Genomic DNA, 14,974 nt, shown 5'->3' with positions numbered 1-14,974 from the left:
GATTAAAAAGTTAGATTCTCTCTGACAAATGTAAATTTTTATTATAATCAAATTTTGAGGTCCAATATTCCCCCCAAGATGCCTTATTTTGCCATCCTTATCAAATCTATTGCTAAAATTTAGAGTTTATATTCGGTCCATGTTTTTGTATGGATTGTCCCTCTTGCCTGTAATATTCTTCCTCTTCACCTCTATGTGTTAGAATTCTTGGTTTGCTTCTAGATGCAGTTCAACCAATATCTTCCATGTGAAATCTTTTCTGATCCCCCAAATTGCTGGTATCTTCTCCCAAAATTATTGGCTACTCAATTGTATACTTAATGGCAGCTAAGTGATGTAATTGATACATGATTTAATTTAAAGTCATGAAATCATGAGTTCATATTGTGCCTTAGACAATTAGCTTGTCTATCACTTTACCTCAAAGACTCAGTTTCCTCATCTGTAAAATGAGCAGAATATTTACTTATAAGATTGTTGTGAGAACCAAATAGCATATAAAGCACTTTAAAATTGTTGAAATGCTAAATGCTTAATACTATCACCATTAATACCATCACCACCACTACCATCATTATCATCATCATCATCTCTATCATTGATGTATGTACTTGCTATTTTCATCTTGGAGTCAGGCAACAATATGGCATGGTAGATAGAGAGCTAGACTTGGAATAAGGAAGACATGACTTCTAACCCTACCTCAGACACTTATTAACTGTGTGATCTTGGGCAAATCATTTAACTTCTCTGTCTTAGTTTCTTCATCCCTTCATTAAATTAAATTAAATTTTTAATTTAATTAAGGCCTCTGAGGTCACTTCTAGTTTTAAATCCAGTTCTAAAACTGTTTTATTTTCTTAATGTCTAATATAGCACCAGTGATAATTATTAATCAATAACTATTAATTCTTAAATTCTTACTGCTTCTTTTTGTCAGGCTCCGTTTTTTCTTCCTTTCTTTCCTGACAGATTGCCTAAGGTCCTTCCACTCATGGGCTAAATTGGGATCCCTACCAAATGAAATGGCAGGAGATGAGAAAGTCTGTCAATCTTTTCCATCTTATCACCACCACTATCATAAGTCTAAAAAAGCTTTATTAAGCTTTTGATAGCACAAGGCTGAATGGGGATACAGAACAAGGAGAATTATGGACATGGTAATATCCCTAGAAACTTAGTCTAAAAAGGACAACATTCTAGTGACCATAAGAGGAAGGACATAATAACAGAATAAAAACATTATACCAGTGTGCAAATGTGGACGATAAAATATTTCTAACATGCAAGTCGAGGATCAGTGCAGTTCAGTGAGAATATAGTTGGGTGAGGATAAATACAGAGTTGGTTTAACAGTAGGAAAATTATATAATAAAATTTTATCTAGCCAGAGTAGAGCAGGGAACAATCCATTACTCTCATTAAAGGAGGATTTGTGGAAGGAGGGTCATAAGAATTTTCAGAACACATATTCCCATTGGAAAACCAGTTTCTCGTAAAAGGAAGTCAAAGATTAAAAATCAAAAGACTACAAAGTATATTAGGAGTCTATCAAACTAAAGTATAGATTATACCTTCTGTCCTAGGGAAACGGGTGATAGACTACATCCCTTGGTGATCCCTTCCAAAGTTTCCTTTAACAATTCTTACAATTAGAAAGTTCCCCAGCTTGTCTATCCCATGATTATCCTGCTGCCACAAGGTAAGTCCATATCCTCTTCTTCTGAGTCCATTAGAGAATGGACACTGAGGATGACTTCCTTCTCCCCTCTCCCTCCTAGTAGTCATTGCAGGCTTCTATAATCTAAGATTTCTATAATATCCAATAAAGACATCTGGGCAATTTTATAAAACAAAGTGACTGATAAATAGAGTAAACAGAGTCTGACACAATGAGTGATGAAAAGGAAAAAAAAAAAAGAAAATTGCTATTTTTGAAGTGGTAGTCATGATTAAGAGAAAGGGAAAGAGGAAAAAAAAAAACTGTTATTGGGTGGTATTTCCATCAGTGAAGGAAATTCGGTGCCAATGAAGGAAATTTGACTCCTCTTTTTAAGTTTCACTCAGCATGAAAATCTAAAATTTCCTTTAAGCATTTGCAAGCAAAAGGCATGCCCCCTGAAGATTAGGAGTAATCTGAGTTCAGGAGGCCGGGGGTTGTCAAGAGGAAGGGGATCATTTGATGCTTGGGCACAGAAACTGACAGTGTTAAAAATGAAAGTAATATAGAAGGGGTAGGATGGCATTTATCTTTTCCTCTCTCCAGGCTCCTGTCTCTTTAATCAGCTAGCCTGATTTGCCCAGTAAATGATTCCTCAGTGTGTATGAGTGAGTGTGTGTATGTATGTATGTGTGTATATGTATGTGTGTGTGCGCGTGTGCGTGCGCGTGTTGTAGCTCTGTCAATCCTTGGATTAGAACCAATGATTGCAGCGTGTAGGAGGGCTGTCTGGGTCCAGATTGTACAATGTGTTTCAGTGCCAGAGTATGAGTAGAGATAATTACTGAGAAGTCACACTCTCTCACTCCCTCGGCTTTTCTTGTGTCCTTCAGCAAAACACTGGATTTAAATCTCCTTCCACGAGCTTGAGAGCAACGCAATCTGTCAGGAAAGAAAGGAAGAAAAAACGGAACCTGACAAAAAAGAAAAAAAAAAAAAAAGAGGGAGGGAAACCAACATGAAAACCATCCAGGCAAAAATGCACAATTCTATTTCTTGGGCGATCTTCACTGGGCTGGCCGCTCTGTTTCTCTTTCAAGGTAAGAGGTTACTATTGATTTGCTTATAGTAGATGCAGGATTTGTGTAATGTGCTTTTTATATTATTCGCAGACTCCCCAAGTCTGTCTCTGTTGCGCGGGTCTGCAGGTGGAGAGGGAAACCGTTTAAACGGCATGGCTGGGGCTTATTTCTGTCTTCCAGGTTCCGTAATATTGATTCAGTCCTGGATTACTATAGGAAGGGCAATGCATATATATATATATATATATATATATATATTCGTGGAATAATGTGTGTGCTGCCAGGATTTGGTACGGGTTGTGCACTGGGCTATGTAGCTACATCTTTCACATACACACACACACACACACACACCCCACCGCACTACATCACACCATACCACCCCACAAATGCAAGGACCAAGTCAGAAGCACGATAAAAGAAAAGGGTATTGGGTATTGGGTGGCGTTTGCTTGCATTGTTGAGAAGAAACGGGAAGGAGAAACTTTAAATATTGGCTGGCAAACTTGAATGGCTGCTCAGTGAGGAAAACGGAGAAAATGCAGGTCCAATGTAGTCAGGATCACCATGTCTTGCGTTAGGTTTTGGTCAGCAGCCCATCATCAAGGGGATGAATCAATTTGCAGCAGCAGTGAGCAGCGAGATTAGTTTGGAGGGGTTGTGTTTTAAGAGTGGGGGCTATTGGAGAAGGTGATAATCTAGAGAACACGGGAGGAATACAGGGCTGTTCAATCAGGGCAAGATTTTCAAAGTTAAAGGGCGACACGCATTAAGTACGGAATGCTAATTCTCTGTTTATTTATCTGCTGAGAAGCAGAGCCACCGGGGCTGCAATCTAGACTGCCGCTTTCTCTCAGAGTATGCTCTTTGATGTTCTCTTCAGCTTTATGCAGTGTGCAGGGCAAATTCAGAATCAGCTTCAACCTTGAATCCGTTCTCGGTGCTATTTATTCTCATTTTGCCCCTACCCCCCATTGACCCTGGCTCCCATATTTCATAAGTTTGTTCTCTCCCCCAATTTTTGGCTGCTCACTCAGGTTTTGTTACCTTTGTCTAATTAAAGGTATTCAAAGTTTTAGGGGTTCAGGCAAAGAAACTTTGTTAGGTGATCCTGTGGCGTTCTTCAAGAAGAGCTGGCTTAGAAAACATATTTTCATTAAGAAAGTTAGAAGTTTAGCATCATAGATCCAGAATTGGAAGGAACTGGAGAGGTCAACTAGTGCAACCCTCTCATTTTACAGATTTGGAAACTGAGTCTCAAAGAGTTTAAGAAGTGTCTTGCCCAGGATCACCCAGGTAGTAGTCATTCAAATCCAGCACTTTAATTATAGGAACTGAGAGCATTGGAAGTACAAATAGAAAAAACAAGATGGATCTCATCTCCCAACTCTTATATCTGTCAAATTTTTATAAACCTTATGATCCTCCCTTGTGTGCACCTGTGCTAATGAAGTCATAATGCAGCTCTTTCCTTGAGTTGAAGACCTTCCTTTGGGGCAGGCTGCAGTGGCTCCAAACCAGGCAAGCAGAGATTCTTGCAAAGAGTTGTATGGAAAGCAATTAAGTGGAGTTAAAGAACCAAAACAGGGAAGGGGTGGGAGAGGCTCCTGGGAGGGGGGAAAGGCTGAGTCAGTTGATAGGAAGGTTAGTTAGTCCTCCTTGAACTTGGCAGAAGTCCTCTTCTGCCTTAGCCTGATACATTCAATGCAGGAGGTCAGTATTAGGGGACTCCTTTATGATCGATCCCCTTGAAGGTATATCTGGCATGAAGCTGAAGGTGACAACTTGAATGCATTATATATTCTTCCTTATATAATGTAAAACATCATTCAAGAAAAAAAAAAGTGTATATGTAGGGGCATATCTTTGGAACACAGAAGTCCCCTATGAATATGATCAAAGAGTACTATCATGAGAATGGTTCTGGGAAATTCAACCTGATACTCGTGGATTAGAAGAATAGAATCTCTCTGTGCTCACAACAAAATTAAGGAGTAGGTAACAGAAGCAATAGGGGTGAGAGGAAAAATGAGCTTTGGGGAGTGAGATCCTATGGGTCCCCAAATTGTACTTGCCTAAAGCTGCGTCCTATTCTATGCCTTATCATTTTAAAGCTGGTTCCTCTCCTTTGACTTAATATCAAAACAGAGAAAATGGCCAAACTTCCTGAAGCTGAGAGCCCCACTGGCAGCATGCCAGAAGCCTGGGGGCCATACTGAATTTACATATAAATTAGCATACGTGATTTTTTTTTATCAGAAATAAATGCAGGGAAGCATAATATTTGCTCGTACTTTGAATCTTTCCCGAATAGACGAGTAGAAAGTGCTGGTGCAAATTTTTCTAGTGTGAAAGCCCTTCTGGCTGCTTCATGTGGTATTGCTTCTACACTGTTGGGGATAAGAGAGAAGAAGCATAAGGAAAGGTTTGATAGTTATATTGGTGAGAATGCAGAAGGGGGAGTTCTGAGACCTCTCTCCCCCTCAGCCTAGTCTATTTATTCCTGCATTTCCTAGGAAGTACAATACGCCTTTTTTCTCCATACCCACCTTGAATAAAATCTGGCCAGGGTCAGATATATCCAAAAAGAACTTGAAGCTGTCTAATTTTAAATCACGTCAACCCCCAAACCTAACTTCAGTCTGAAGCTACGAAGGTGATGGCTATTTTCTTTTCCAGGATAAAAAAAGCCAGAGTCTGTCAACTATCTCTCATCAAAGTTGTGCCATTATTAAGCAGCCCAAGTCTTGCCTGCAATAATCCACCCCCATTGCATTGACCCAGTAGGGCTAGTTAGAATGCAGTGCACATTCTAAGACATTTTCCCCTTTCCTTGGTTTTTGTTTTAAGCTGGCTCCTTCCAGAGCTGTTACTTCCTGTGTTTTCGGCCTTTTGAAAAGGTGCCTAGTGCCAGTGGCAGGTTATGAGCCCTTTCTCAACTACTCCTCCCCCCTGCCTGTAACCCCAATTCATCTAGGAGAGAGGGGTAAAGTGGGAGGGAGCAAATTTCCAAAGGAATCAGTACTGATTAGTGAAGAGAAGAAGGGGAGGGGGGAGTGATTAGCTCCCTGGGGCTCTTGCCCTAAGATGTACCAGAGGTTGATTAACAAGCTCTTTCTCTTTCAAAGGAGCAGGAGCTGTCCCTTTCAGCACACCTCCTACCTCTGCCACCCATTTGGATTTGAAGGAGGTGGCTGGCTGGCTGGTGGAGCTACTTTTCTCTTTCTAGAAATCAGGGCTATTGCTTTCTCGAAGGATTATCGGTTCCTTTCAACACCTTTTGATAGGTTTGACTCAAATCTTCTCTCCTTTCCCTGGCTTTCTGTAATCTTGTTGGGCACCTCTTCTGTTGGTCTGCCCAGCTAAAGCAAAGGTATGGAAGAAAATAAGCCCTGAGCCCAAGGAGAAGCACTCCTTGCCTCCACACCCAGGGAAAGAGGAACGGCTCACATGGTAGATGTGCCAAACTCCTGTCCCCTGAAGTAAACACCTTAAGGGCTAGGAGCAACTTGGGTGGGGCCTCACTTCTGCTATGTGTGGATATCAGGGGAGGACATAGCATTTCTTTGAGAAAGACAGGCAGTCTCACTCTTACTGTCTCGTTTGTGATAAATGGCCACATTCACAACCCAGAGTGGAAGGCAGGTACTGTATCATGCTTTTTGTCTGGGAAAAGGGTCAGAGGAATCTTGACTAAAGTTGTCACTTGGGGTGAAGTAGAAATAATGGGGTCTGGGCACCTGTCCTGCATAACAACCCAGGAAGTACTTAATTATGTTTCCTCCAAAGAATCATTACCAATGGATACCTCTGTGTAAAAGCATACATAATTAAGGAACTTCAGAGGTTCTTTCTCCACTGTACATGAGTTACAATATGGCTTTTTGACTTGCAGTTTCTATTTGCAGAATCTGGCACTGCTGAGAATTCTGCCTTTGAGGTTTGCGAAAATTTGGCTTTTTAAAAAAAAAAAAAAAAAAAAAAAAAGAACCAAAAAGAGCCTCTCCTCACTGGCCCCTGATTCCTGATTGATGTTGACTAGATTGGCCTGTTGGCTCCTGTTGTATGCCAGAAGGCCATAGTTATGCTACTTTGTTTAAAGATATACTTCAGCATTTCTTGATTTCTCCCACTCTCTTATGATTTTGTTAATGTGAGTACTCCCTCCACTGACACAGATTGGAATCCCTCCACCCCTTTTCTTCTCACAAGGTTCTTGTTCATGTTTCCTAATATACTCTCCAAAGAGAGTCTGCTTGCTACCCATAGTAGAGTTCTTTCTTCCTCTTGATCTTTTAGTATCTCAGAAGTTCTACTAAGTTATTCCTGCTGTCCTATATCTCATTCTCACTACATGACCAGCTCCTTTCCTTCACCCTGTAATAAGTCAGTTTTTGCTAGTGTATTATCTTTGATAACATACTTCTCTGCATTTCTTATTTGTATTTTTGCTCCTTCTGAGATCATGGTGGTTTAGGGTTTCAGTCTTTGTAGTGTGTCTGGGAGGATATCAGCTTTAAATAGAGGTAGGTTTTTGCAGTAGTGAGCAGGAAAATGATAGATTAGAAGTTCTTAACTTGAGGTCCATGAATGTGCCTTGTTTAATATTTTTGATAACTATTTAAATGTAATTGGTTTTCTTTGGAGTTCTATGTATCTTATTTTATGCATTTAAACACCATTATTCTGAAACTGCTAAAAGAGGCCATTATACAAAACAAGTCAAGTACTGTTGTTCTAGATAGTATAACATAACATAGTAGAAAGAAGTCAGGAGCTACATGCATACATATATACATATATATATATGTATATATATATATATATATATATATATATATATCCTTATAACCTAGACACAATATATGTGTGTAAATCCAATTTTCTTGTTGAATGTTAAGAATTGGATTTCAAAGGTATAAGTAACCTGGGTAGAAAGACAGTAGTGCTAACAGTTTACATTCAATTCCCAGTGTTCCTTCTCTGGGTGTAGTTGTTTCTGACCATCATTGATCAACTGGAAGTGAGTTGGATCTCCTTTATGTTGAAGATATCCACTTCCATCAGAACACATCTTCATACAGTATTGTTGTTGAAGTGTACAGCGATCTTCTGGTTCTGCTCATTTCACACAGCATCAGTTCATGCAAGTCTCTCCAAGCCTCTCTGTATTCCTCCTGCTGGTCATTTCTTACAGAGCAATAATATTCCATAACATTCATATACCATAATTTACCCAACCATTCTCCAATTGATGGACATCCATTCAACTTCCAGTTTCTAGCCACTACGAAAAGAGCTGCCACAAACATTTTGGCACATACAGGTCCCTTTCCCCTCTTTAGTATTTCATTGGGATATAAGCCCAATAGCAGCACTGCTGGATCAAAGGGTATGCACAGTTTGATAACTTTTTGGGCATTGTTCCAAATTGCTCTCCAGAATGGTTGGATTCTTTCACAACTCCACCAACAATGTATTAGTGTCCCAGTTTTCCCACATCCCCTCCAACATTCATCATTTTTTGTTCCTGTCATCTTAGCCTATCTGACAGGTGTGTAGTGATATCTCAGAGTTGTTTTAATTTGCATTTCTCTGATCAGTAGTGATTTGGAACACTCTTTCATATGAGTGGATATAATTTCAATTTCATCATCTGAGAATTGTCTGTTCATATCCTTTGACCATTTATCAATTGGAGAATGGTTTGATTTCTTATAAATTAGGGTCAGTTCTCTATATATTTTGGAAATGAGGCATTTATCAGAACCTTTAACTGTAAAAATATTTTCCCAATTTGTTACTTCCCTTCTAATCTTGTTTGCATTAGTTTTGTTTGTACAGAAACTTTTTAGTTTGATGTAATCAAAATCTTCTCTTTTGTGATCAATAATGATCTCTAGTTCTCCTCTAGTTCCTCCTCCACAGGTCTGAGAGGTAGACTGTTCTCTGTTCCTCTAATCTATTTATGATCTTATTCTAAATGCCTAAATCATGGACCCATTTTAATCTTATCTTGGTATATGGTGTTGAGTGTGGATCCATATCTAATTTCTGCCATACTAATTTCCAGTTTTCCCAACAGTTTTTTTTTTCAAATAATGAATTTTTATCCCAAATGTTGGTATCTTTGGGTTTGTCAAGCACTAGATTGCTATAGATGTACCCTTTTTTGTCCTTTGTACCTAATCTGTTCCACTGATCAACTGGTCTATTTCTTAGCCAATACCAAATGGTTTTAGTGACTGCTGCTTTATAATATAGCTTTAGATCAGGTACACCTAGACCACCTTCATCTGACTTTTTTTTTCATTAATTCCCTTGAAATTCTCGACATTTTATTCTTCCATATGAATTTTGTTGTTATTTTTTCTAGGTCATTAAAATAGTTTCTTTGGAGTCTAATTGGTATAGCACTAAATAAATAGATTAGTTGGGAGTATTGTCATCTTTATTATATTCGCTCGGCCTATCCAAGAGGAGTTAATGTCTTTCCAATTATTTAAATCTGATATTATTTTTGTGGCAAGTGTTTTGTAATTTTGCTCATATAATTCCTGACTTTTCTTTGGTAAATGGATTCCCAAATATTTTATATTCTCGACATTTGTTTTGAATGGAATTTCTCTTTGTATCTCTTGCTGTTGCATTTTGTTGGTGAGATATAAAAATGTTGAGGATTTATGTGGATTTATTTTGTATCCAGCAACTTTGCTAACGTTCTGAATTATTTCTAATAACTTTTTATTAGAATCTCTAGGGTTCTCTAAGTATACCATCATATCATCTGCAAAGAGTGACAGTTTGATTTCCTCATTACCTACTCTTATTCCTTTAATATCTTTTTCGACTCTTATAGTGTTCAAATTTCTAGTATGCTACTTAAATGTTTGTGACCCTTTTTCTGATCCTCATTTTTTGCCCATTGTTCTATTAGGTATTTAGATTTTTTGGTCTCTAAGTCACCTTCTATATCTGAATCCATAACACTATTAATGTAATAGCCTAATGTCCTATTATGATTTCCAGGTTCATCTCATTACCTGCAGAACTTGACTTGTGTATATATATATATATATATATATATATATATATATATATATATGTATATATATATATATATATATATAAAAGAAAAAGAGATATGAAGGAAAGATGAATTACTAACTTCTTTCTACTTCCTTCCATAGATGAATGTTATAGTTCAATAAATATTCTTTTTCATCCACTTTGTTTTTAAGTTCAGATGGTTAGATCAATCTCAATTGCTTAGGGATTTCACTTAGGAGGCTTTGGAATTTGCTTTAACTTTCATATAATTAATATGATATTATTTTCAAACAAGATCATTCGGATATCTTCACCATTAGTAGGGAAGGTTCCTTTTGTTTGGATGCTGATATTCATTGAATATTATCAGTGTCATTCCTAGTTCATTTAAATCTATGCCAAAAAGTCCTCTACATAAATTACAGAAACATCTAGAAAATTAAAATTAAGTAAAACTCTTTTGGATCCCTGGATTTCCCTATTTTAAACCTTACCTAATTTAGATTTGTGCCAGTCTTTATTAAGTGAGAGAAGGGCGTTGAGATATTTAACCTTAGGACACCCTTTTTATTATTTGTTACTCCTCTCTGGATTGCTTGGCAGAGTTGTTTATTATATTTCTGATAGCATTAATTATCTGATGAGATGAGGATCAGTAAGCATTCTTTCAGTGCTGGTAGCCTGGCTATAGACCAGAACCTCCTTATATGCCCTGTGCTGCTTGGTGCCAGCTTTATCTACTGGACATCTTGGCATAAGGTCAGAGTCAAAGTCCCCTATTGAGGAGCAAGAGCAAGGTCATTTCTGAATCTGTACCAATCACATGGCATTGGTACATCAATCTAAGGGTAGAGGAGGAAACAGAAAATGGAACTAAAACAAGATTGAAATACAAAGCCCACACTATCAACTTATGTTGGAAAAACTTTGGGGGGAGGCTTAGTGTTTAGGATTCAGAAAGACAAGATCATTTACTTCTGACCTCAATTATAAAGACACTATGAGTTCTGGAAAACTGGAGTGAATATTTACAGGTGGATTTAAGTAATATCTAGAGGTTTCAGCCTATCCTAAGAATCTAATCTCCCTCAGACTTTCCCATAGGGAAAAAAGCCTCCACTACATGAGTTTCTGTCTCTCCACCTGCCCGCCAGGCCTCAAAGTGACTCCCCTGGGTGTTTCCAGGACTCATTAATGCATGTAATGCTCTGAACATGTGGTGCTAAGTGGAACTCCATGCTGAGAATGGCGGTATTTATGCTGTTTACTTCCTTTCTGCTCTACTGGCTTGTTACGTGTTTACTTTATGTCGACAGTCATTTGAAATTCAATAAAACAAATTAAACATGAAAAAAATCAAAACATGTAAAAATAAGGTAACAGATGGAATACAGGTGTTGTTCTCTCTGCCCTTCCTTTCTTTCCCTCCTTTTTCTCTCCATAACTCTTATGGCTACTGCCATTTTAATAATCTTTCCCCTACATATTAGATCTTTGGGACAGAGAGGTGGGATAGGAATATTGATTGAAGATGGATCAAAAAGGACCCAAGAGAAATTTTCATGGAAGGCCATCTATCTAGAAAGATATCTGCATGAAGGTGCAATGCAGTCCTCCTAACAGTTGATGAGAGAGGAGGAGCTGGGGTAGCTTGGGGATAGAGGCATGTGTTTTTTTTTTGGGGGGGGAGGAAGACATGGAGTTTGGATAGAACAAGGTCAAAAAGAGAGAAAGTCTTTTATTTGGTATATGTGTGTGTGTGTGTGTGTGTGTGTGTGTGTGTGTGTCTGTCTGTCTATGTATCCTGTGAAAGCTATTGTTTGGCAGATTTAAGCCTCCAAACTGAGCTTACTTTCTGTCATTTTCCTGATTAAATTTGAAAAATGTATGTGTTCTCTCCCACTCCTTCTTACTCTTTCTTTCTTTCTTTCCCTCTATCTTTCTTCCTCTCTATGGGGAAAAATAATTGATCAGTTGACAGATCTAGGTCAGACTGGAAGGGCTGGTTCAATTCTATGCTGGATTCCCTAAGAATAGGAGGGGGAAAGTCTGCCTAGTTCATAAGGATCCTCAGAGTGCACAGTCAAATAAGAGAAAAGCAGGACCCACAGGTTCATAGAAGAGACAACCCCTCAATGGGAATACTCATTATCTTGGAAGATTTTGTAATTATCCACCTACTCTGTGTTTAGAACTTTGCAATGTTCTACTTCCATTTTTTTTTTTTACTTGATTTACCTTTTCTTTTCTTCCTAATTTTCCCAACGCTTCTCATCTCTCCCACCCTTTTCCCTGATCACCTTCATTTCTTCCTTCATTCTTCCCTTCCTTTCTTCCTTCTTTCCTTCTTTTCTCTCTCCCCTCCCCTTTCCTCTTTCTTTTCCTTTCCTCCCTCTCTTCTTCTTCCTTCCTTTCTGCCCTTCCTTTCTCTTTTCTTTCTTCTTTCTTGCCTTCTTTCCTTTCTCCTTCTTTCCCTTCTTTTTCCCTTCTTCCCTCCTTTCCATCCCTCTTAACTCCCTCCCTTTCTTTCTTCCTTCTTTCCTTCCTTTCTCCCTCCTTTCTCCCCTTTCTTTCCTTCCTTCCATCCTATCTTTCTTTCTTCCTTCCTTCTTTCTTTTTTCTTCTTTCTTTCTTCTTTCCCTCATTCCTTCCTTCCTTCCATCTTACCTTTCTTTCTTCCTTCCTTACTTCATTTTTTCCTTCTTTCCTTTTTTTCCTTCCTTCCATTTTCCCATTGGCAATAGGATTGACAAAAACTTTGCACTTAGCATTATCAAAAAGTCAATCCTTCTGTTTATTTGAGAAAAGGAAAGCAGACACCTGACTGGAAGCACCCTGTAAGACATTTGCATGCTGTGAGACAGACCAATGAAGATCTACATTTCCACTGGTGAGAAGAGAGGTATTTCAAGGGAGATTGTCAAGCTGAGAAATCAAATATTGGAAAACATATTCCTCAGCTCTGTTACCAAGGACGTGTTAGGTTACCAAATTTCATTTTTTTGAAGCTCTGCTAGTATTTTGTCCTTTGGAATAGCTAAGAGACTAGTCGGCTTTTGCTTTAAATTTACAGTCAAAATCATTCCTAGTGTTTATAGTTATCCCCTTTCCCTATTTCTGAAAATCCATGTCCCCAAAACAATCAGATTTCCTACCCCTGCCTAGCTTGACAGTCTAACAGGATCCTGGATTCCTGGACTCCCCATTCCATTGTGGCTGACTTTATTTACCTTCAGTTGCCACCCTCTTCAGGGCACTGAGAACATGGAGAATAGGGGAGATCCCTTACTGCCAACAGCTTTTCTTTTGTAGATTTGTCATTAGGGCAGAAAGAGAGCCACAGGTCTGCTGTCCCTGCTCTTATAAACCACATACCTTAGACCTTTGTGCACAATAAATACGAGGTAATGTCTTTGACACTCTTCATTCTCTCCTGCCAAGAAGGCATCTCATGGATGTTTGATGTGCTTACAGTGAGTGTGGTCAATGACGAAAGCTACTGTAAATGAATTGTTCTTATGACCCCTCTCCCACTGATTTTCTTTCTCGAGATATTATTTGATTCTTGGCGTTTCCGCCATCTCTTTCTTTGTCTTACCATCTCCTGCATGGGCCGCCTACTAATGAGAACATGCAGCGTGAAGGGGTCAGGGAGAAGCAAGGGAGACAATTTCAGCTTCAGGCTGGGAGAGAGCCTTTCTTTAGGCATCCAGTCCAGACAGGGCATGTACCAAAAGGTGGGGAGAGGGATGTGGGTCTGTGTATACTGTGTTCATTTTATAGAGATTTTTTTCAGAGCTATCAGCAATATCAACAACTAATTTGCCCAGTAGAGGACATTTCCTCATTCATACTGCCCTACTCTAATCTGTAGGCTTCACTAAGGTCCTGTGATGATGTGAAAGATACATCAAAATCACTGGGCACATTTGCCATTACTTGTACTATTTTCCTATGTCATTGCTGCCTTGTTTGACTGCTAGCCTCCAGAAAGAACATCACTTACCCCAAAGCAGGATCCAATTTTTTTTTCATATGGAGAAGTAGCTTTCTTACCCCCTTGGCATCTCCTACATTCCATCTCCTCTATTTCCAATGACTGTCTAACAATTCCCTCCCTATAATGTTTGTGCGTACATAGTTTTTTGTGTATTGTTTCTCTTATTAGAACACAAGACTATTGAGGGCAGAAACTGTTTTTGCTTCTCTTTTTGTATCACGGTTATTTAGCATAGTGCCTGACACATGAGTGTAGGGCCAATCAAAACCAAACATAATCATTCTCTATTTTTCAACCTCTTCTCTGAAGTGAGATATATTCTTATTAGAATTTTCTGGTGCCAGAGAATTTTTCCTTTCTGGGGACTTTAGGCCTCAACTCCACTTTGCTATTTGGATTGCTTCTCTTCAGGGAAAAAAGTTATCTATCAAATATAGAACTATGATATTGTTTAGAGTTATGACAGTGATGGTGATGATACATAATATGTGCTTTACAACTTAATTTAAAATGTGTTATTTCTTTTATCCTCATAATAATTCTGTGAAGCAAGCAAGGCTCATCATCTGAGTCAAAAAGACTAGGTTCAAATCCTATCTGTCATTAACTAGCTATCTGACCACAATGTCAGTTATTATTACCAAGAAACTAAGGATGAAGTTAAATGGTTGGTCAAGACCTTGCAATTATCAAGTGACAGAGCTGAATCTCAGAACTCAGTTTTCTAAAGGTTGATTCTCTTCCCACTGTTCTAAAGTGATTTCTTCTCAGGGTAATCTCAGCCCACAAGGACTACACATTTTAAAAATGATTCTGTTCAGATATACAAATGTGTGGATGGCTAGATGCACAGTGGATAGAGTACTGGCCCTGGGGTTAGGAGGACCAGAGTTCAAATCCAGCCCTGGACACTTCCTAGCAAGTCACTTAGGTTTGCCTCAGTTTCCTCATTTTCTCATTCATAAAATGAAGTGGAGAGGTGACTTTGTCTCCTCTCCTCAAAAAAAAAAAAATTGAGGTCACTAAGTGCCAGACAAAACTGACAAATTGCTGAAAGACACAAATATGTAAAAATTATATATGAGCCCAGGAACATGCAAATAGAAAACAAATGATTTTTGCAATTTGTGCCAAAGAAGGTACAATTCAAAGAAAAACATTTTCAAATATACCATGTCTACA

The 14,974-nt window shown here is 38.5% G+C and overlaps 1 protein-coding gene across 1 annotated transcript in view; it reads left to right on the top strand.

The window, feature by feature from the left end:
• The first annotated feature begins 2,458 nt into the window (after positions 1 to 2,458).
• The window catches only part of NTM (neurotrimin), a 1,341,553-nt gene continuing 1,329,037 nt past the window's right edge, over positions 2,459 to 14,974 (top strand). Inside the window, exon 1 of the mRNA XM_074303778.1 lies at positions 2,459 to 2,760. Within this exon, the coding sequence (XP_074159879.1) occupies positions 2,679 to 2,760 (82 nt within the window). The 5' untranslated portion in view covers positions 2,459 to 2,678. The remainder of the gene's footprint in view (positions 2,761 to 14,974) is intronic.

Source organism: Sminthopsis crassicaudata, chromosome 3, assembly GCF_048593235.1.
Source record: "Sminthopsis crassicaudata isolate SCR6 chromosome 3, ASM4859323v1, whole genome shotgun sequence".
NCBI lineage: Eukaryota > Metazoa > Chordata > Mammalia > Dasyuromorphia > Dasyuridae > Sminthopsis > Sminthopsis crassicaudata.
The sequence above is the reverse complement of the archived record's forward strand: the minus strand, read 5'-3'. Positions and strand labels throughout refer to the sequence as shown.